General features: G+C 40.1%; 1 protein-coding gene across 1 annotated transcript in view; it reads right to left on the minus strand.

The window, feature by feature from the left end:
• pear1 (platelet endothelial aggregation receptor 1) overlaps nucleotides 1-24,616 on the minus strand; it is a 65,185-nt gene that overhangs the window by 27,823 nt on the left and 12,746 nt on the right. Inside the window, exon 2 of the mRNA XM_072679509.1 lies at nucleotides 555-665. Within this exon, the coding sequence (XP_072535610.1) occupies nucleotides 555-661 (107 nt within the window). The 5' untranslated portion in view covers nucleotides 662-665. The remainder of the gene's footprint in view (nucleotides 1-554; nucleotides 666-24,616) is intronic.

The raw sequence follows: 24,616 nt of genomic DNA on the forward strand, positions 1-24,616 counted from the left end.
ATGAGTTTTAAACATGGGAAAGTAAAATCGGATCTTATCTAGTCACACTAGCGATGCATTTTAGTGACAAGTGTAAACAGAATCCGGTCAGAGAATACATATATACAGAATTCCAGATGATCCAGATACTATCTGGATACTAAAATGCATGTTAAGGCCAGGGATAAACAGACTCTGTATGCTCTGACCAGTGAGACATCACTAGTGGCAGTGATTTTCTACATTCTGCAATTTATTTCCGATTGGAAATAAATAAAGAAAAAAGAAAACCATAAGCCTGATCGATCTGAAAAGCAGTAGCATGCTCTATGGGTGTAGGTACTATCGACCTACTCAGGTTTTGCTTAGTAACATGAGTCATTAAAGCAGTGGTTCTGAAGTTCAACTGCTCCCATGCTGTAGCGTTCCGACTGCTGTTACACAACTAGGTCACCTCAGGATTACTGGTAGGTGTGCTGGGATATATATGCTGGATATTTCAGGATATTCTTGTACTGGAGTCAGTATTTCACTGAATGATCAACGTACTCACATACTTGATATGCAGAGCTTACCTTTCCCATAAACTGCACACATTGTGATCTCTGGGGTCCAAACACAATGTGAGGTCACACACACAGCCCAAGAGAAACAGGAACACACAGCTCCACAGTGATTTCATGGTTCTGCGGGGAAACAGCACAATATTAGAGGCCTGGCAGAAACTATGGTAAAATAAAACACACTCTTGCTGTCATATCATATAGAAAGATGTAGCACGCTTAATCCAAGCTTAAAAGGTCGTTCCAGGGGAATAGAAATATTAAAATGCTCGTAGAAATTGTATGTTATGTAAGAATACTGTTTTTGCATTATGCTTTAAGTTAAAGATCATCCTTTCTGCACAGTAAAAATTTGAAGCCAGGCCAACTTGATAAACTGACTAACTATATAGAGCGTTTTATGAGATAATTCAGCTTAGTGTAGTTAAATGTTTTCCTAACTCCCATTTTTAACCTTATATTTAAAGCTACTTTTCCTTTATTTCTCTAGATTCATGCTTCTACCCTGAGATACACAATCCAAACAGTACAAAAAACTGCACTTCAGAAAAAGCAGAAACACTGAATTAAAATTTCAGTACTCACAGCACAGCACTTTTACCATGCGTGAAACCAGATTTGGTCCTTGTAATATCAAAATAGACTGAAGATAGATAGTCACTTCAGAGAAACTGGCCCAGTCAAGTATCTATTGAATACTGGATTGTGCATCTGTAGAATATTACTGTTTCTTTTTATAGAAAGTTTAGTGAGCTCTTAGCTGTATGACTAACTTTAATATTGGCAAGTCCATGAAAAACAGACTCAAAGCATACCGTAATATATGATGGTAAAAGCTGAAGGAAAAACAGTTCAGCGCAGAGTAATTATAGTGTTTAGCTGCTGTTACAGAGTTCTGATAAAGCTGCCAACTTCTCTGCCATCTCTGATTGGCAGCATCTGTGCACTATTGAACATGCTAATGCACACATTAATACATAATAAGGAACACAGACTTCTTACCAGGTTGTTTTAAAGGGCTCGTACTATGATTAAGATTAAGATTAAGGTTGTAAACATGTCTTTCACATCACAGGTTGCTTTTGTGATGACACTTTTATATATGCACTTAATGAGCCTACAGCGGCTTAAGCTAGAAGAACCACAAGAACCACACAGAACAACCAACAAGAACAAAGGTCCTACATGCATTATAGGACAAAAGTAATGGGACACCTACGCATTACACCGACAGGAGATTTTATGACATCCATTTCTTAATCAATTGGTTCATTTGGAGTTGCAGCTCTCAGCACACTCAGCAGTCAGCAGAGCATTGGTGACTTTTCTGCATTATGCACAGAACTCGATGACTCCGCTCTGTACCTTTAAGTATTTTTTTTTCAATAATATCACTCACAGTTGATGGTGGAAAGAAATTTCACCAACTGACTGTCGTTGCTAGGTGGCTCCTATTACAGTACCACGCTGGAATTTAGTGAGCTCTTTAGAATCACCCTGTTCTTTCACTAATGTGTGTAAAGGCAGACTGCATGGCTGGGGGCTTCATTTAACACACCTGAATGAAATAATCCTGAATTCAATGATTAAGAGGTGTGTCCCAATACCATGGTCCATACAGTATGTAAGTATTTAAAGCACAGTACCCAAACAGTCTGTTTAGTTCTAAGGGATAAAAAAAACATTAATCACAAATATTAATTCATATTTAAACCTGAATTCTGACTGTTTTTGATACATGAAATCACACAAACATCAAATAAGATATGAGAAAAATGTAAGGCATGAGTCCTTTAAGCTATGATTTGACTCTGGGGACTGAGTGAGGAAAGGGGCCGAAAAGACTCCCATGGAGAGAGTTTCTGAGACCTTTCCTGTCTTCTGCTCCCATGAACACTGTCAGGACACACACACGAATACACACGCCTTGTAAGGAGCTGCCCTGCAGCGTGGGAATACAACAACATTTCATAAATCAGCATCACGCAGATATGGCATTCAGCACCATTTTAAGCTGTGGTGTCACTTCAGACATTCAAGAACTATTCCTCTGTTGTACCTCAGGAGGCTTTGTATGGTGAATCTCTGTTGTCCGCAGTGCACCAGTGTCAAGAAAGAAGGAGTTTCTTGAGTAACACAATCCAGAAATACCAAGTCACTCCTCCTGAGAAAACAATATAAATTAAACTATAAACTATTACCATATTCTATGCGTTTGGGATGACCAACGCAGGGAACTCTTAAGACTTTTGGACCAGGGGCTGTATTCAGTATAGCTTCCCTAGGGGAAATTGTACAAAGGATCTTTAGATAAACACTAAGACATTCATAAGATGTTCTTAAATACAATTCACTAAAACATTTTGGAGACATATTCTTTCAAGAAAGTCTTTATTTATTATATATAAAGAGTTTTTTCACTTAGGCCATATGTAACATAATCTTTAAAACAGCATTTCACAGCTTACATAAACAATGTGAGTGACATTTCTTTTCCAATATTTAGTTAAATCCATGCAGTGGAGAGGAAAAACAATCAAACTAAGCGTTTCAATATTTTCAGTACAGTAAAGTGCTGGAAGTGAATTTTCCTTATGCTTATGTTTATAACTTACAGTACTTACAGTACTTAACAGTAAGAACAATCTCCGATCCAGTCTTTTGGTCCAGTTAAATTATATAATTATTCTGTAATTCAACTATTCAAACTGAACATTTTAGAGGCTCAGCACCTGACCTCTCACAGTCTAAGACAACTGAAGTTACCAAAGTTTTCAGAAAACTTTTTTCTTGAGCATGAAGTCAAGAAAAAAACTCCTTCCTAATTCACTTTTGTGAATCTGGTTTTAAAGTTTTCTTATAGGAAAATCTCCATTATGTTTTTAAGATCTTAAGACACTTGTCATTGTTTTCTTTTTTAGGTTATTTGTAACAGTCTTTAATACTGCATTTCACAGTTTACATTAAATCATGTTAATCCTGTTAAAGTTTTAATTAGAACTATTTAAACAGAACCACATTAGAGGTGTACCTTCTGACCTTATCTTACAGTCTGAGACAAGTAAAGAAAATATTTTTGGGAGAATACTAATTGTTCTTAGAATTCGTCTTAAGCGCAAAGTTAATGAAAATAACTCTTAAGAAGATTTTTGAAGAATATCATCATAAGCATGAAGTTAAGAAAAAAAGACAAAAAAGAAGAATTTCTTTCTTAAGTCACTTAAGAAAGATTCACTGCAACACATCTCCTCATTCGTTATTGGAGGCATGCTGGCCTGAGATGTGACACTACTACACTTTTACCTCCTTAGTCTGTGTGCCAACGATTTATAACAGAACACAGTCAAGAAAAACATAGAAACTGAAGATTTTTGGGTTAGAAGGAACATCCGGACAAACACTGCATAGGGCTTGAGTTTTGTGGGACAGATTTCCGAGGACTTGATTATGGAATATTTTACACTGGTTTTTGAACGTGGTTTAGCCAGAAACAGACCTAGATTGAGCGAAGATCATTTTTATGTTCTTTCTCTATTTAAAATAATTAAAAGCATAAACTAGGACTCCCTGTATGTCTACTTTCTTTCACCTTGCCATCACGTTTGGCTGTGAATGACAGTTACTGTTACATTTGTTACCACTTTAATATCCTCAGTTTACCAACTATTTTTGTTCAGATTTTTGCTGTTGTTTAATTCTTGCTGTATTTTACCAAAACTGTATTTCTGCTTCTTTGACTGAAATCTGTAGCTCTGGGTTTTGGTTTTAATTGACAAAGCATGTCTGTTTAGACAGACAGATTAGGAGGGGAATATCACTTTTATTTTCATTACTCAGCAAGTATAAGGGAACAAGTATAATACAAAGTAAAATGCTGGCACCCAAACAGGTGCTGTACATTGGGAATTCATATTCATGAGTTTATTAACACGTCCATTTTGACTGGTTTAGTTTTTATAAATCTCACTGTTTTACTCTCAAACTGCACAAATTCCTGAACATAAATTGAATTTAATAAATGTAAACATGTGTGTGTGGGTGATGCATGTATTTGTAGGCAATGTCAGATGCTAACACAATGTCAGAAACTACAGAAAATGTTGCACAAACGTCCTCGTTTCTCTAACTCAATCACACAGTCGCTGTAGCCCCTGGCACACAGTTAAAACGTCTGAAACAATAATGTAAAAAAACACCACAAAAACAGAACTTTATAGGAAGACACAAGGTTTTCATTAAGTGCTATAGGGTTTACTAGTCACTTCACTGGAGTGGAGTAAATATTCCAATTACAGGGTCTTTTTTTTTTGTTTTTTGTTTTTTGTTTTTTGCTTCATTAAAAGTGTTCCTGACCACAAAGGGTTCTTGAGTGGTGAGAAACAGAGGGCTCATTTAATGATTATGAGGTCATGTAACACGACAGAGTGCCAGTGACTTATCTACACTTTCAGCCTGTTCAAAACACACATCTGGTTATCTTCATTTAAAGCAACTTTATGTCGTCTTCTGTACCTTAAAATAACAGCACCAGAAAAACTCTGATGATCCACTGACTGTAACAGGGGGAATGCCGTCTCTATCAGCACACTGCTAACTGCACTATGTGACAGGACCCGCATTAATAAACTGCATAATGCCGTGTAACCTGAGTCCAATTCATTTACATTTACATTTATGGCATTTAGCAGATGTTCTTATCCAGAGCGACTTACAGGGTTACTCGTATTACACAGGTGGGCCAATGCAGTGTTAGGAGTCTGGCCCAAGGACTCTTATTGGTGTAGTGCAGCATAGTCACCCAGGCTGGGAATCGAACCCCAGCTCAGTGCCAGGTAGTGGTGTTATCTGTTGCGCCACACCAACCACCAAAACAACCAATTCATCTAAAACACACTGTCAGATCACATGATTCTGTTTCTCGCGGCTTCAGAAATCAGGGGTGGCTTAAATCTTATTAAATATGGCTTCAATTTAAATATTAGCAATGACATCAGCCAAAGTGTATTAGGTGCCTGAGAAAATGGAGGTTCCTGAGTTTTCTTCAGCTCCTTGTCTGTGTTTGCACTGAACTCCTATCAGTCTGTATAAGATACTCTTCAGCAGCCCGTTTCTCCACCCTCTTCTCTGTCTGTTTAGCTAAAGCACATGGAGAATGCTGGCTAGTGCCCTACATTACTCTGGCCAAAAACACACTGCCCAAAAAGTCTTTTTTCTATAATGAAAATAATTAGAACATGTAAAGGGAAGCTACAACGTGCTGAACTACTATGAGTAGTCCTCCATAACTCAAATACTAATTTAAATAGTGGCTGTTAAGCTCATGCAAGCTCATTCCAAAGAACTATTGGACAGTGAATACACTTGACTATTCTTAGTCATCTATCTAGATAGACAGATAGATAGATAGATTCAACTTTATTGTCATTGCTCTGTACAAGTACAAGACAACAAAATGCAGTTAGCATCTGCCAGAAGTGCAAAAATGACAATGACATATATTGTGCAGTAACAGACAGTGTAAAAGCAGCAGTATTGCGCAGTAACAGACAGTGTAAAACTGGCAGTACTGTGCAGTAACAGACAGTGTAAAAGTGGCAGTACCGTGCAGTAACAGACAGTGTAAAAGTGGCAGTACTGTGCAGTAACAGACAGTGTAAAAGTGGCAGTATTGTGTACACTACATTGGCCCTCCTCTGTAATACAAGTAATGTTGTAAGTTGTTCTGGATAAGAGTGTCAGCTAAATGCCATTAATGTAAATGTAAATTACTATCAAGAAGCTAACTGTTGGCAGCACCACATATCAGAGAAAATGCTAATGCCATCAGAGGCTTGCTTTTTGATAATGTTCAGGAATAAAAAGTGGATCTAAAGTGGAAAAAAATGGTTCCAGTGTTGATGTGTTCACTGCCTCTTAACCAGGCTGTTAGAGGTTGTGCTTCTTAAATCTTCTCTAATGCTCCTTTAAGCTTAGAGAAACAGCACCTATGTGGGAATATCAGTTTATTACATGTGAAATTCCCCAAAGACCTGATACACAGCACTGGTTACAGAGTTAACTGCTACTTAGCGTTTATATACAGTGGCACTGAGTTGCATTGTATTAACTTGAACTGGCAGGCAAAAGTTCAAACCCACACATCACACTCAAATCCAAATTCGTTGGATGTTGAACTCCAGCACTACCATGCCACCTCTAGATTCAATTCTCTAGCATTTCAAGCCAGTTTGTTTTGACAAAGACAACCACAGTCACCATTTGTGTTGGACACAGATGGAATTTGGCCTCCACCTTTAACCCATCTATGCAGTGAGCACATACACAAAAGCACACACAGATGAAGTTAGCAGCCATTGCTGTGGTGCCTGGGGAGCAGACAGGATTAAGGGCCTTACTCAGTGGAAGCTTGGCAACAAGGGTATCGAACCCACAACCCTGTCATCAATAACTCGGTGCTACCACTGAGCCACCACTGCCCCCGTGACAGGAGATCAGGTCATGCACAGAGTGCAAAGGACACAGAGTTCAGATGCCTGCAATCCATCCTCATGACAGATACACTGTTGCACTGCACTTGTAGGTGTGGCCATTAGCCAAAGGTCTGCACTCACATCCAGCAGATAACAGCCCGGTGAGAAAGCAGTGATATGCTGGAAATGTGAGAGAAACACTTAAGGTGCCTGGAATATTTCAGCATGCTCAGAGACAGCAATCAGCTTTGAGTTGGTTTTAATGCATAAAGCAGACCGATTTACTCCTCATTGTCTTGCTTTCATGTGGCCCTGTAAAACGGCAAAGGCACATTAAACCATACACAAACGCAAAGTGAGAGAGGGAGAGAGAGGGAGCGAGAGAGGAAAAAGAGAGACAAACGATCAGCTTCAAGCATTGCCAATTCTTTCATCAACTTGTTGCTTGCTTTTCAGACTCCAAAACCTGTCCCACATGGGAAATGAGTCCCATACGTGGGGCCTATTTTTAGGAAAACAGAACGCATTCGGTTAATTCAGCGGAGCTCGCAAATGTCAGGCGTGTCTTGAGAGGAGTGAGAGGTCCAGGCGAGTGCACTCTGATCATCCAAACCAAAAGATGTTCAATCACTTAAACAGCCCCTCACTGCTGCCTCCATAACCACGTGAGGACCTCACTGAAAACAAGGGACAAATGAATCCAGATGTTGTGCACGCGCTCACTGCTTTATTATTCACTGTTCCTCACAGGGACACGAAAAAACTAGGGACACCAAAAACACTCAAACACACCACTGTAAAAAGATAATAATAATAATAAAAAAGATATGCAGTTATTGACAAAAAAAGGATAAATGGCCTTTTGCATATATCATTTGATTTTAACATACCAGGCTTGGGATAACAGTCCCAGATTTGGAGCTCAAGTATAAGACAGATTTATTGGTGTGTTGTGGAGTGTTGAACTATTTGATCTGCCTATATATGTCACTATCAGTTACACTACTGTTCAAAAGTTTGGAATCAATGTTTTTAATAATTCTAACTTCTTTTCGCAGAAGCATATGTACTTAAACGATTTGAATGTGTTAGTTTTGTGAGATTCACACTTGCCTCTTTTTTGTTCCACAGGTTTTGCATAGTTTAGCAATCTCTACACTCAGATTCTAGTGTTCTAATTGTGTGTCACTTGCAAATTGTTGCATTAGGGTTAATGGGTACTAATTTCCGGCAGGGTCAAAGTATCTTGAATTAGGGGTGGATATTCTCCTTTGGTTATTGTGGATAAGTGCTTCTGCTAAATGCCTCACATGTAAATGTAAATGTCACAGGTGTCAAATGAAAAAATCTGTTGAAGAAGTTTCAAGACGTATCCAGAATAATCAAAGCTGTAGCTGACTGTAAAATAACCCAGTACGCTGTGTATAATCAAGATAGTCAAAATAAAAGTATTATGTTTGAGGATTCGGGATCAAATGTCAGGGCAGAAATGAGAATACTGTATGAGATGTTTCAGTACATACATTATACACAATAAAAATAATTAAAAACACCAAGCAAACACCTAAAACATTAAGAACCAACTAATCAACTAGTTCCAAAATTATTAAATAAAATGCATTTTTTATTTGACAAACTGGGTTGAATCAAGCTATCATTAGGTCATCTTTGTCTGCACTAAAATTTCTCTTAAAGTTGAGGAGAGTCAGTACTGTGGAATATCTGATCTAAGACTAATACTACATATAACGTCAAGTGGCTTCAGTACAGATAGATAGTTTGTGCCCCAGTTTGTTAGTTTGTGTAGCCACAATTTTATACATAATGTGACAATTTTGGCAGTTGTTCTTTAAATGCTGTCAGTTTTGTGATGAATGGACTAATAAAAATACTGAAAAATGACTTTTTACACTGACTTCATTTGAAAGGTAAGAGTTCTCCTGTAAAGTTTTTATTTATTATCCCTGGGTGTTTTTCATAAAGCTTTATGTTTTTATCTTAGTCTAGTCCCTTTCTGATAAGGCTAGTTGTTCTTGGTTCTTCTGTAGTTGTTTGTTATGATTTCAAACCATCAATTCAAAAGATCATAACAGGCTTTAAATTACATTGGTTAATCAACTGAGCGTGTGCGCATGCATCAAGACTAGCCTTAATGTTTTTGTAAGGGAATATGTGGCTTGTGAACCGCCTAAGGGCATATGCAAACGAAAGCAGAGAGTGCTAGTGCCATATTTCACAAAAACAGGAAAACCTCCATTATAACCACCAGAAATCCTTGTTTATAACATAAATGTGCAATGTATATTACCGCAAAACTATCTGCTTATAATGTCACTGTAAATCTAGCTCTTATGGTCTCCTTGCAGCTCCAGTGCAAAACTAAATCAACAACCATCAGTCACCAGTGTCTTGGCAGACTGAATACATTTGGGGTAAGGGTAAAAATGTGTACATTAGATTTTTAGTAAACCATTCCTTTAAATGGGCTGAATCCTATTCAACCAGTTCAGGGCAAACACCCAACAGTCCAGAAGTAAGCCTCCTATATAGCAATACTGCAAGCTACCCTGGCACACCTCACTGTGAGATGGAGAAAAGTCTACATGACTCCTGGATTTCCCGTTAGTCTATTTCTGTACAGTGCAGAGGGGAGAGGGTTCTGATTGGGGAGTGGCTAGTTTGCTGTGTAAATGTGAGTATATGGTGAAATTCTACACACAGAGCACATGGCCCTGATTCTTTCCTTTCCCCCCGCTCCCCTTCAGCGTGGGGTTCAATGTTAATTGAAGAAGAAAATATTAGTCACTCTTTGGAACAGGGAGATGCGGAGCAAGAGGAAAATAAAAGAGAGAAAAACGACTGGGCCATGGACTGGTGACAGAGGGTTCAGGGGCGGTAGAGTTACACTGGTGCTCAAACACTCCAATCTCACTATATTAATCAAACTCCTCAGATTCCTTCTTCAAATGACAAGCACGGCCAAAAAGAAGATATCCGTTGGAGTTTGAACTAACACACTATCATTCAACCAGGAAATCACAGCCAAACAGCCAAATCAGCCACAATATATAGAGGAATTAAAATAGAAAACCAAGCAGGACCTTTTTAACAATTCTTCGTTAATGGCTTCTGTTTAGGACTTGTACATCAACAGCAAATATGAGATGACCATAAATAAAGTTAATGAAGTGTCCGCCTGTGTCGCAGCATGGCCAACGCTGACCTCAGTGTTTGGAAGAGAGAAAAACACTAATAGATTTATAGGTATTAGTTAAATGAGGTGTGTGTAACGTTTGCTTAGGACCAACGTCTTAGCTTGTGAGCTTTATTACAGTTCTAATAAAGGGTGGGGAAACTCAAGGCAGTGCAGAGATGGTGTTATTGCCATAAAAATCATCATTCTGCACAATGTAAGATATTGATTTCAATACACTCTATGACACAATAGGGTGCAATCAAAGATTGCTACAGACGGGCCTCACTACAATCCAGTTTCGGGGCTAATCCAGCACAAAGGAATGAACTGCAATAATCAAATTATTTGCTCTTGTAATAACAATAATCATGACATGCAATGCATTTAAAACATACATTTATATGGATGTCAGTATGCCTTGTGCAGATATTTTGCAACTTATCAACTTGTAAAATAAGTCAGATGGTGGTCCTGCTGCAGACTTTCGCATTCTTCCCCATTTAGCACTCCTGATTTAACTCATCAGTTAATTAGAAAGGTCATTGAGGGGTGAACCCAGGTGAAAAGTGCTAATCTCTGCAGTGCTGTGTCCCAGAAGGAACCCAGTTTGACACCTCTGATTTATAGCACCCGTGCCTGTCCTTGTACAGAATTTGCACAGCAGCTGCAGTTCTGAATACGAACAGAGCAGTGTGGAGGTTCTGTAAACTCAGCGAGTGATCTGTCCAATCATCTCATCATGCTAATATAAAACTGATGGATACAGAAAAAGTGCTGAAGAGGAAAGAGCCCCAACCTCACATAAACAGGTCAGGCTTGATTTTCATTCAGGATCAGCTCTGGAAGATGATGTATGATTTCAGTTGGAGACGGCTGGCTCGGTTTCTGCTGGCTAGTTTACTGTTTTTAGACAGTATTGGTTGTTCATCATTTTCATGAGCATAACTGCCCTTTTGAATGTTATTTAGTTTGTGAAGTACTGAGTACTGAGCATAGCTGCCATTTTAAATATTAGTTGTTCAAAGTTGTACAGTACAGAAATGACTATTTTACTGTACAGTACTGAAAGTTGGTCTACCTTAGAGAGTAGGCTAGATTGACATTTTGGAGATACATGTTTTTCATTGGACATCGCCAATATAGATGTCACAGCACTGACTGGAGTCAGTTCAAAGCTTATTTGTCATTTGCACAACACGTCAGGACATTCATGCATTGAAATGTTTGTAAGTTCAAGTAAGTTCTCTACAGCATGACAGCACTAAATATACAGAGCTAATTAAACTAGTTTGGACCTCCATACTATGTCCAAATATATTAAACCAGGACCAGTGTCTCGTTGATAATAAGTAGTGCCTCTGCATTATGTTTCTTGAGTTTTGGATTAGTGTTGAATGTTTGGATTTTGAAAATGGAGGTAGAACATGTGTTTTAGCCATTGTATAAATTAGTCAGTCACCAATTGTGCAAGTTCTCCCACTTAAAAAAATGGGAGAGGCCTGTAATTGACATCATAAGTGGACCTCAACTATGAGAGACAAAATGAGAAAAAAAATCTGAAAATCACATTGTCTGATTTTTTAAGAATTTATTTGCAAATAATGGTGGAAAATAAGTATTTGATCACCTACAAACAAGCAAGATTTCTGGCTGTCACAGACCTGTAACTTCTTCTTGAAGAGGCTTCTCTGTCCTCCACTCATTACCTGTATTAATGGCACCTGTTTAAACTTGTTAACAGTATAAAAGACACCTGCCCACAACTCAAACAGTCACACTCCAAACTCCACTATGGTGAAGACCAAAGAGCTGTTGAAGGACACCAGAAACAAAACTGTAGACCTGCACCAGGCTGGGAAGACTGAATCTGCAATAGGCAAGCAGCTTGGTGTGAAGAAATCTACTGTGGGAGCAATAATCAGAAAATGGAAGACCTACAAGACCACTGTTAATCTCCCTTAATCAGGGGCTCCATGCAAGATCTTGATCACAAGAACGGTGAGCAAAAATCCCAGAACCACACGGGGGGACCTAGTGAATGACCTGCAGAAAGCTGGGACCAACGTTACAAAGGCTACCGTCAGTAACACACTACGCCGCCAGGGACTCAGATCTTGCAGTGCCAGACGTGGCTTAAGCCAGTACCTATCCGGGCGCGTCTAAAGTTTGCTAGAGAGCATTTGGATGTTCCGGAAGAGTATTGGGAGAATGTCTTATGGTCAGATGAAACCAAAGTAGAACTGTTTGGTACAAACACAACTCGTTGTGTTTAGAGGAGAGTGAATGCTGAGTTGCATCCAAAGAACACCATACCAACTGTGAAGCATGGGGGTGGCAACATCATGCTTTGGGGCTGTTTCTCTGCAAAGGGACTAGGTCGACTGGTCCGTGTACATGAAAGAATGAATGGGGCCATGTATTGTGAGATTTTGAGTGCAAACCTCCTTCCATCAGCAAGGGCATTGAAGGTGAAATGTGGCTGGGTCTTTCCAACCTTTGGAGGGAGTTGAAAGTCTGTGTTGCCCGCCGACAGCCCAAAAACATCACTGCTCTAGAGAAGATCTGCATGGAGGAATGGGCCAACATACCAGCAACGGTGTGTGCCAACCTTGTGAAGATCTACAGAAAACGTTTGACCTCTGTCATTGCCAACAAAGGATATATAACAAAGTATTGAGATGAACTTTTGTTATTGACCAAATACTTATTTTCCACCATTATTAGCAAATAAATTCTTTAAAAATCAGACAATGTGATTTTCAGATTTTTTTTCTCATTTTGTCTCATAGTTGAGGTCTACCTATGATGTCAATTACAGGCCTCTCTCATCTTTTTAAGCGGGAGAACTTGCACAATTGGTGACTGACTAAATACTTTTTTCCCCACTGTATAGGCAGCATTTTAATTACAATACAAGGTTTTGTCCACATCACACAGCCCCGAACAGACCCAGACACACACAGACAGCAAGAGACAGACAGAGAGAGACAAAACAGAGAGAGACAGAGAGTGTTAGATGGTTAATGATTAAGCAGCCACAACTCTGGCTCAGAGACACAGTAAACCAGTGGAACCAGTAAAACCCAGTTACAGTAAACTGGAATAAAAGACCATAATCCTGCACATCTGGAACTGAGCCTCTACGCTGGCGCAGAACACACACTCAGGTTGTTCGACTGCCTGCGGCTGGGTTTGAGCCGATGCCACATGTTGGGCTGGGGGTATGCGGTTGTGGGGGTGTTGGGATATATGCCCCCCAAACTCTCATCAACAAACTGCAGACACAGTGACTCAGTGGGCCATATAGTACCACACCCTATTTTCCATTCTGCATGCTCTAATAACTCTCAAGACTGTGGCATGGCAAAAAACCCTCTGCTTTGATTGGCAAAATATTATTATTTTGAATATGAATATATCATATTCAGTTCTGCATGAGCAAATCTGTTTATTTTAACATTTGCTTAACAGAGTCAGCTTGTGACACTTATGCTGTGTTGTTCTGTTTATTTACATAAATTATCCCTATTAAAAAAGTTATGGCTGTGCAGCACAGTTTGGGCTGTTTGTGGGACAGTGTGGTGCATAAAGAGAGTCTCTAAACCACAAAATAATCCCCCAAACAGCTACAACCAGAGTGGAAAAACCAAACCTGGCAACTACACCCATCCTATACCTTCCCCTGTGAGCACTGAGACCAGCAGATGATGGAGAGATTGAGAGAAAGAAAGAGACAATGACAGCAAAAGAGAAGAGCTGTGAGCTAGTGATTTACTGAGAGTTAAAAAGAGAGAGAGAGAAAGAAAGATATAGAAAGAGAGAGAGAGAGAGAGAGAGAGAGAGAGAAGGAGAACAAGAGAGAGACAAAGAAAGAGAGAGCAAAAGAGAAAAAGAACAAGAGAGTGATTGGACGAAAGTGAGCGAGCGAGAAAGAGAGAAAAAGATAGGGACAGAAAAGAAAGAAAGAAAAAGAGATTGAAAGAAAACATGATTGAAAAACAGAGTAAGAGTGAGAGAGACAAAGAAAGGGAGAGCAAAAGTGAGAAAGAGAGACAGCGATAACAAATAAGATTGACAGGGGGAGAGACTAAGAGAAAGAAAAAGAGTGAAAAGAAGGAGTGAGAGACAGAAAGAGAAAGAAAAAGAGTGAAAAGGAGAGAGAGAGACAGAGAGAGAAAGAAAGAAAGAAAAAGAATGAAAAGGAGAGAGAGACAGAGAGAGAGAGAGAGAGAAAGAGATTGTAAAAAGAGACAGAGACAAAGAACGAGACTAAAAAAGAAAGAATGAGAGAGAGAGAAAGAAAAAGAATGAAAAGAAAGAGAGACACAGAGAGAGAGAAAATATATTGAAGAGAGAAAAAAAAGATTGAAAAGAAGGAGAGAAAGAGAGAGAAAACGAGAAAGAGATTGAAAAAAAGAGATAGCTACAGAGAATGAGAGAGAGAGTGAGAGAGAATGAGAGGGAGAGAGTGTGAAAGAGAATGAGAGAGAGAGAGTGTGAGAGAGAATGAGAGGGAGAGAGTGTGAGAGAGAATGAGAGGGAGAGAGTGTGAGAGAGAATGAGAGGGAGAGAGTGTGAGAAAGAATGAGAGGGAGAGAGTGTGAGATAATGAGAGAGAGAGTGTGTGAGAGAATGAGATAGATAGAATAACAGAGAGGATGAGAGAGAGTGTGTGAGAATGAGAGAGAGAGAGTGTGAGAGAGAATGAGAGAGAGTGTGAGAGAGAATAAGAGAGAGAGAATAACAGAGAGGATGAGAGAGAGAGTGTGTGTGAGAATGAGAGAGAGAGTGTGAGAGAGAATGAGAGGGAGAGAGTGTGAGAGAGAATGAGAGAGAGAGAGTGTGAGAGAGAATGAGAGGGAGAGACTGTGAGGGAGAATGAGAGGGAGAGAGTGTGAGAGAGTGAAAGAGAGAGAGTGTGAGAGGATGAGAGAGAGAGTGTGTGAGAATGAGAGGGAGAGAGTGTGAGAGAGAATGAGAGCGAGAGTGTGTGAGGGAGTGAAAGTGAGAGAGTGTGAGAGGATGAGAGAGAGAGTGAGAGAGAATGAGATAGAATAACAGAGAGGATGAGAGATAGAGAGTGTGTGAGAATGAGAGGGAGAGAGTGTGAGAGAATGAGAGGGAGAGAGTGTGAGAGAGAATGAGAGAGAGTGTGTGTGAGAGAATGAGAGAGATTGTGTGAGAGAATGAGAGAGAGAGTGTGTGTGAGAGAATGAGAGAGATTGTGTGAGAGAATGAGAGAGATTGTGTGAGAGAATGAGAGAGAGAGTGTGTGTGAGAGAATGAGAGAGAGTGTGTGTGAGAGAATGAGAGAGATTGTGTGAGAGAATGAGAGAGAGAGTGTGTGAGAGAGAATGAGAGAGAGAGTGATAGAGAATGAGGGAGAATGAGAAGGAGAGAGTGTGACAGAATGAGAGGGAGAGAGTGTGAGAGAGAATGAGAGGGAGAGAGTGTGAGAGAGAATGAGAGGGAGAGAGTGTGAGAGAGAATGAGAGGGAGAATGAGAAGGAGAGAGTGTGTGAGAGAATGAGAGGGAGAATGAGAAGGAGAGAGTGTGTGAGAGAATGAGAGAGAGAGTGTGTGTGAGAGAATGAGAGAGAGATTGTGTGAGAGAATGAGAGAGAGAGGGTGTGAGAGAAAAAGAAAGGGAATATCAGAGAAACAGATTTTGTGCTAAAACCTAAACCAGGACTGTCTTGCAAAAAGAGAATGAAAACAAAGGGAGAGAGGGAGCATGAGGGAAGAAGGAAGAGATGTGTGAAAAGACTGTGTTCTTCATAAAGTGTGAAATTGAACGAGTGTGTGTTTTTCTGGGAAAGCACTTCTGGAGGGCTGTGATGAGATGAGTTAGTGATGAGCCAGCAGAAGCATCTCCTCTCAGGATTTATGGGAATACCTGTGCTTGTGACCTGTGACCCCCAGGCCTCATTAGACACTGCAATGGCTGTGATTTACAGCTGAGACTAATTTCAGGCCTCACTCACAGCCTCTGCTCCACTCACAGCTTAAAGAGAAAAACACAAGCGTCTGCACTCAGAAACAAACAGCTCAGGCTTTCTATGGCTATCAGTTGTAAATCTATTCCATTATGAGCTCTTCACATTGCAGTGGAACCTCTCAATTTCTAATATTCAATTATCTAACAATGGAAGACATGTTTATACGCTGGTCTCCAACGGCAGCATAACAATCTGCACAACACTTATAATCAGTGGCCGTGATAATGCAATGTTGAGGTCATTCTTCCTCTGCGGAAACTGACAGGGTGACTGCTAACTGTCAAACCTAGCATGTTAAAATCCCACCATACACAGCTCTCACGCTTTGTCTCTCATGTCTACACTCTTAGAATAGAGGGTTCTCCATATTTAGGTAGACAGAGCATCTTAAAAAGCAAAATCGCAGTAATAAATAGAGGAAATCCAAACAAACATTAATGCATACGTTTAAAACGGTACATTTAGAAGAAGAACACCGATGGAGTTACAGATTTCTCCTCAAACCCCCCCTGCCACTGACTGTCTGTGTTCAAATCCAGCACCACCTGCAGCAGCACCTGACTGAACTTAAATGTGCCAAAGTATTTGAAGTTAAACAGTAAGTATGCGACTTTGGTTGGGGCGAAACATGCTCGGATGCAATTTTACAAGCCTGTTAAAACCCTGTTATTTCGCATGATTTTCCTAGTGAAAAAATTATATGCTGAGCTTGTACCGGCTGGTTCGCGGCACTGCGGCAGCTCACAGTACCCACGTATTACAGCATAGTTTTAACACCGTAACAGAAACACTGTGATTTTTCCTGAGTTCGACCAGACAGTGTTGCTGCCCTCTCATTATGTCCTCTCAGAGCAATGTACTATTAGCTAGCTGAAGAGATTGTAGCCAGTTAGCTGTTAGCCTTGCCCCTACACTCTTCCCTGGGTTTGGCTTTCTTGAGTCTTACCAGTAAACCAGCAGAGTTTTCAATTGGGCAGACGGTGGAGAGAAGAGATGGTAAAAGGCTAGTGTAAATTTTTTGTCTAGCACAGATCTCTAGTAGAAAGAAGTGGAGTGAAAAGCAGGATGGCAAATGGTAAACTCCTAATACAGATATTTAAGTGCAGTATATTTACTTCATCACTGTCCACCACTACCTACTACCTAATATTCTTTATCTAGCACTAGAAAGGGTCACAGAAGTCTTTTTTACCAAAAGTGTACCACGGTGGGAAAGAATTTGCACAGCCTCAGTTCCACAGTCAGACACATGACTTTATTTAGCTTGTAGAACTCCAGGTAATCATGTACAGCTTGGCTCCAACTCTAGAGATTTCTGTCAACAGTGCTCTCAGCTTCTGGACTCAAGATTTAAAAAGTGTTACATTTGTCCCATGTGCTGGAATTCTATCCAAGCATTCTTGGGTTCTCGAATATAAAACGTGTTGAGCTTGGCTGTGGAGCACAGGTTGAAATTCTCCAACCCTCTGGTGCTCCTCCACGGCCCTGAACTGTCCTGTGCAAACAGAATAACAGGATATGTGGCCTCTCTGCAGCAGCCTCTCCTGCTCCTCTGTCTATGGGAGCAGACACCAGCATGAGCCACAGCAGCCAGCCTAACCCCTGCCCAAAACATCAAAGAGCCACTCCCACCCCCTCCCCTGCCTCTCTGCACAAACAAGACTATCAATTAATGATACAGAAATAGTCTGTTTATACTGAAATACACAACACAAGCGGATGTGGGTTGTTTGTGTTGGACGGTAACCAGCTCAGCTCTCATGTGGCTCGAGTCCAGCTGCATTATTTTATATGCAGTATATTTCTACAGCTGTGTGTATACATGCAGGCTTTGTTAATATAGCCTAAAACAGCTACAGCTAGTTGACTATTTCAAAACTACAGAATATTAACAATATGATTATTTATTCATGACTATCTTAATATTGGCTTGGAAAGGTCACAGAAGGTCAAAATAAGAAAAAGGCATCATGATCAGACATGGCAAAGACATTTTGGTGGGCAAGAACTAAGCAAACTAAACCTTATGTAATGCTGATATCCATTTACAAAGATGCACAAAGCTTAAGAGCTAGATACAAACACTAGAATATGGTTTATTCCTAAGCACAATGCCAGTGTCTAAGTGTCATAGTAAGGCATTTAAGTGCAATCCTAAATCTCTATTAAGTGTCTAATCTGTACTCAATGCTAACACAGGGAAAAGTCTAGATGCTTTTCCTTTATGTGTCTTGAAGGACGGTGCATCAGTCCTAGGCACAGATCAAGTTTTGACCGTCATCAGGTAGGGAGGGGCTGGTCCTTAGGCATTGTAGTCCAGTGTCAGTGTTTAAAATGTGATATGGGGCAGTTACAGGAAACGAGGGACAGGAGCACAGTAAATAAGTGACTTCTTACTGTCGACATTAGATATTTGGCTGTTTGGATGTTTGGCACAAACACATCTGATCTGTTAGAGGTGTTTGGACGTGTTTTTTGGGGTTTTCTTTTGTCAAATGTAAAAAAAAAGATCTACTGTTCCTCACATTCTCTCATTGGTGGATTGCAGGTTGTGGTGCTGGGGGAGGAACAACACGCTCCTGTTTTTGATCGATTAAAGAAAAGCAAATTGTCTCATGAAGCACATACAGCTATGCGCTCTTTGGCAAAATGAGATCTGCTGCCAGTCATTTCAGTCATGTTTGGCCGGTTCAGGTGATCAAACCGGCGACCTTCCGGTTACAAGGCCTCGGCCGCCAGGTAGTCAGTATAAGGAATGTTTCCTGAGGCATGTGTGTGTAAACAATATGTGTAATATGCATTTGACCATTGGATGAAGCTTTTTGGGAGGTTTTATGTGAATTATTTTTTAGAAAATATAGGCCTGAAATTTTATATCAGTTGATATAAAAACTGTCTGAGGTGCCTGGAAACAACTCAGTAAATACTCAGAACGGCACAAAGAATTCTTCTCCCAAGCTAAAGGTGCACGTATTGGTCACTGTACTATGTACAGCGTAATTTGTCCTCCGCATTTTACCCATCTGTGGTAGTGAACAAACACACACACACACACACACACACACACACACACACACACACACACTATTGAACTAGGGGCAGTGAGCACACACACACCCAGAGGTGTGGGCAGCCAACTCAGGGAGCAGGGAGGGTGAAGGGCCTTGTTCATGGACCCAACAGTGGCAGCTTGCCGAGCCTGGGTATTGAACCCACGAACCTTTAATCAATAGCCCGGAACCACGGAGCTACCACTACCCCGATACAATATTTATACTAATTTACACTAAATATAAACAAGAAATGACATCTGCTGATATGATTGATTATTGGAACCAGGTTTGGCCTATTTAAAGACGTCTGAGTTTGCTGTACCAGCGGACCCCAGAACCACTGCGAGTGTCCATGCGCTTTGATGGCTTGTTTGCTTCTCCACTGGAGCCAACATAACCACAGACTGCATGACTGTGGCTTCACTGGCCCGGGGACGTGTGCCGGCCACACAAACAAAGCATTTTGGACAGATGTACGGTTTACACAAGCACACACCTTCTACCACACAGTGTGTGCACTTGAACATACACCCAGACGCCTCTGCAACAATAATACCCTTACACTTTGCAAACCTTAAAGCCAGAAAGAGCATGTTGTGCTGAGGAGACGGGTGATGCTGAGGTTTCAGCTCTTTGCGAGAACATGACCATACCCCACCATAATTACATGTGCAGTAATTCATGTGGGTGAAGACACAGAGAGGGACGTAGGAGGCACTGTAAGCACTGTAACCAGAATAAACACTGCAAATCTCATGTTCAACCTATACCTGGGTCCACTCTCCCATTTATTTAACAGAAAAAGAATGTTGGACTCCCTGGTGGCTAAACAGTGAGCCTGGGGTGAGTCGGTTTCAGTAAAAAGTTTACTACAGTGTGAGAAAACTTCCTGACTGGTTCTTTAGGAAATTCAGTGCATCATGATATTTACAATTTTGCTACAATTTTAGTCAAGTTCATAATTTTTTTAATTGCAATGAATTAAGTAAAATACTCGATATAAATGTGGCTGGAGAAGATGTTTGTACAGACTATACCAAAGCTGGACAAAGTACACAAATCCTTTACTTGAGTCAAAGTACAATTTACATTTACATCTGCTGCATTTAGCAGACGCTCTTATCCAGAGCAACTTACAAAAGTGCTTCACTATTTACTCAAGAATGACCTCAGCTAGTTTGAATAGACAAGAAATTCAAAGATATCTCTAAGCTTAAACACTACTAAACACAAGTCAGTATGGAGACCATAATAGTCTATGCCTTACCCAAGTACTCTCGGAAGAGGTGGGTCTTCAGTCTGCGTTTGAAGGCAGTGAGCGACTCTGCCGTTAGGACACCCATGGGAAGTTCGTTCCACCACTTTGGTGCCAGGACAGAAAAAAGCCTGGACGCTTGTCCAGTAGAGATGCCCTTTGTAAAATATTACTAAATTATTAAATATCCTTTTTTTTTACTTTGCTTTTTTGAGCTAAAGTACAATGGTTCTTGCTTTAAAATGCAGAATTACAATTAAAAATACTCCTAAACTAAATGTTTCTAGGTATTATAGCTATTGTTATTTTATTATTAATTTCCATTAAAGACCTGTGTGGCTGCATAAGTAATACAGTTTTAAAATAAGGAAGCATTTCTGTTCATTACAAAGCTGGCATTAATTAGAAAAGGTTACATTTTCACTATTTCAGCATAAAAGGCAGAGTTACCTTCAGTCCTCTGTGTGAATATTAGAAAAATCTGTATTTAGGGGCAGGGAGTAGCAGGTTTAATTGAATGTGTATCATATATTCCTTCAGAAAGACCAGTTTTTACTCGCTTCACAGCAACAAGTAATGAACTGAAGCTGCAGAAAGCAGTGCAGAAAATATGACATTTTTAAAATTAGTTTAATTAAAAAAAAACTGTTCAAATTTACTCAAAAAATATATTTACATTTACAGCATTTAGCTGACGCTCTTCTCCAGACGCTCTTCTACAGAAGGTTACTCATTTTACAGAGGTGGGCCTTTGTAGTGTTAGGAGTCTTTCCCAAGCACTCTTATTGGTGTAGAGATACATATGGGGTAATTTATTACTGTCCACCACTGAACAATACCATTTAAAATATATATTTATTTTTTATTCTGGGAGTTAAAATAAACAGTTTAAACTGATAATGATGGTTCTGTAGGTACAGTATGCTCAATGCTAATAAGTGGAAACTATCCACTACACATTTTCTCATTTTTAAGATTTACATCAGCTTGAGTCATTGTATCATCATTGGAAATGTGTGAATAGCAAGAAAAGCCACAACGTAATGATAGAACTATTCTAATAATCTATTATGAAATGTAATATTTCTCCTCTCTCCATGTGTTTCTCATAAACAGGAATGCTGAATAACCTTTCTGGAATGTCAACTGGAATGTTGATGGGATGACTGGAGTTAATCGTCTGATGTTGATCTAACAGGAAATGTGGCCACCTCACCTCTTCCTACAACTCTACATTTCCGCTCTACGAACCTCAGGACAAAGGGGAAAGAAGTCGATTTTAAGAACAGGATTGATTAGTCAACTGCACTGTGGCCTTAAGGCCGGGGTCTTATTGAGTATATAACCCTCTGATTCACTGATGAGGCATGCGACAAATAGCCTCAGTCCATGAGATCTTTATAGTCATAACTCAACTATACCAAACTAGTAACAGATCTGTAGCAAATGTTGCCTGAACACACACACATACACACACACACACACACACACACACACAATCAGTTAAATCAGTTAAAAATAACATTATTATCGGTTTTAGAAAATATTCAAACAAAGACAATCAAAGGCAGCATTAAACCACTATTCTTCTCTGATACCAACTCCAAGGATTGGCCAGCACCAATACAAAATCATCATTTATCCTTTAACACCTACAAAACATATAAAATATGAAATTAGCATTTTTTAAATGCAGAATTTCCATAAACTTGTTGTACCTGACAGAACCGGTACATGGCTCAAGATAATAAGCTTAAATCTGCATCAGAAGATGCCGTCACATGCTCCTCTATGTTAGCCACAGCGAAAGTGCTCTGTCATGCTGGACCACTGTGTCAAATCTGTGAATTCTACGCAGTGCTGTGTTTTCTGTCACCACATAACACACTGCAGGATTATTGCTAGAATATGCTGACTGTGATTTGGAGCAGTGTGTGACTCGGCTAGCACTTGCTGTTCTTTTAAATCAGAGACATAACATCACATCACCGCCAGATTCTACGAGTTAAAGGAAAATGAGTTGCTATGCCAACCAGGCCTCCAGACCGTGTCTTTTCTTGTGTTAGTGCCTGCGGAAGGGGGGAAGCGAGTGGGTATCAGTGCTAGGCTTCCGGCTTTTACCATCTTTTTTCTCCAACGTCTGTTCCCTTGTTTTTGTTGACGACCTCAGACTAGAACTAACAACACATCGGGGGGGTTAACCCTGTTAAAGGCTAACCCGATCTTACCAGCTATCTCAATCTCTTTGTCTAGCTAACATTACACGCTCAGACTTGGCAAAAATAACCAAAAATATTATCAATGTTCTTGTCACAGTGCTAAAAACAAATCTATGCCATGCTATGCAACCTGCTGTGAGCCGTCACACTGACATAAACCAGATTGCAAGAGCAGAGCTCAGCAACATAGTGCATCTTTAAATGTGTCTCAGGTCTTAAAATATGGCTGTATAAAACTGCATTTGGGCTTTATTTTTCCACAACTAAAGTCACATATGTACTGTTTATACAGCACAGAACAAAATACTCTTATAACCTTAAAATTAGGGGCTCATACTCAAACACTCTTCTAGCCCATGGGAAGAAACACAGCACAGCAGTGGCTACATTAACATGCAAAGGTTTTTCTGGTCTGAATGAATTCATTCCGATTATAAATTAAGACTGAGGTGTTTATATGTACACGCTACTCAACAATCTGCAGAAACCCTGAAGTAATCCCATCTAAAATGACATGCATGTGTAGAGCACCACTTACCATGACAGCAAGCATCACGTTAGTTCAGTCAGAGTAGAGGAGCAGCAGTATGTTTTTTTTTTTATGTTTTCAAATGATGGCAGACTCAGGAAAATGTACTTTACATCGTACTGAAGGAATTCACAGATTTTGAGTGGAAGCCAAATTTCCGTATGGCACGGCAGTCATTCATGATTTTATGCAACTTGCTGAAAGATTATGTCGTCCCTGCAGAACATGCCGAAAGAGCCCCTATTCCAGTAATAATGCGTGTCGCTGTTGCCTTGTACAAGCCAGGCTGTTGCGCAGAACGTACTTAAACTTTCCGATTGGGAATATAATCAGATACAGGTGCTTACATGGCTTTTATTCTTCAGTTTAACAGACTTGTTTATTGTTTAATCTAATAGAAATGGGTTTTGAAATGGCATCAATCAAACTAGACTATTCAGACTAAGGTGTATTTATTAATGTATTCTATTCCAACTGAGCTAATGATCCGATTATTAACAGATTATCAGGCTCATCATTTTCTGCTTATATCAATTCCATACATGTAACTGGTATCAGATCGGTGCCATCTCTACTTGTGATATCATATTTTACCAAACAGCACAGGCCAAACTTATTCCCATTTTAGTCCGTATCTCTCTGTGATCTTTTTCAAAATATTTGGGAGAAAGAACTCAATTTAGCTTGACAAGTTTACTAAGTCTGTGTATGTTGCCGTATTTTTGATCTGCCAATCACGAGCGATCATGTAACTCTTTGGCCAATGTGAGACCGACATCACTGGCTGACTCACACTTCCTCCAACAGTCAAACAGAGAACGCACACATCATCCATAAAAAGGAAATGCTTAACTAATGTGTATGTGTATGTGTGAGTGTGAGTCCTTGCCTGTCAAGAAACACACTAGCCAGTCATCATAACACTTTTTCCCTTTGTGCACGGGCTGGAGCGCGTGCCTGCACGCACACACACTGTGATAAATGAAGGGGTCTCCAGTGTGTGTCCTCCTCTCTTCGAGGCTAAATTCGTTACAGACTTCCATGTGTGCAGGGCTGGCTGCAGTGCATGTGTGTGAGGCCCTGTGGACTCTGGGCTTGCAGTCAGAGAAAGAGAGAGAGAGAGTGAGGGGGTCCCAACAGGACCCAAAGGAACACAGCTCCAGGCTAGAGACCCTGCAGCACAGCTGTTCACAAAGCTAAGCCCCGTAAGCTCTGAGAGAGAGGGTTCCAGATCATGCACAGGACCCTCCTTCTGGTTATACCAGGAACACAAGCGTCCAGAAACACAAGCGTCTCCACATGAACATTATATGACAGCAGCAAAGTGCTTAAAGACTCTTAAAGGAATCGTTA

Source organism: Salminus brasiliensis, chromosome 5 (genome assembly GCF_030463535.1).
Source record: "Salminus brasiliensis chromosome 5, fSalBra1.hap2, whole genome shotgun sequence".
In the NCBI taxonomy this organism is placed as follows: Eukaryota; Metazoa; Chordata; class Actinopteri; order Characiformes; family Bryconidae; genus Salminus; species Salminus brasiliensis.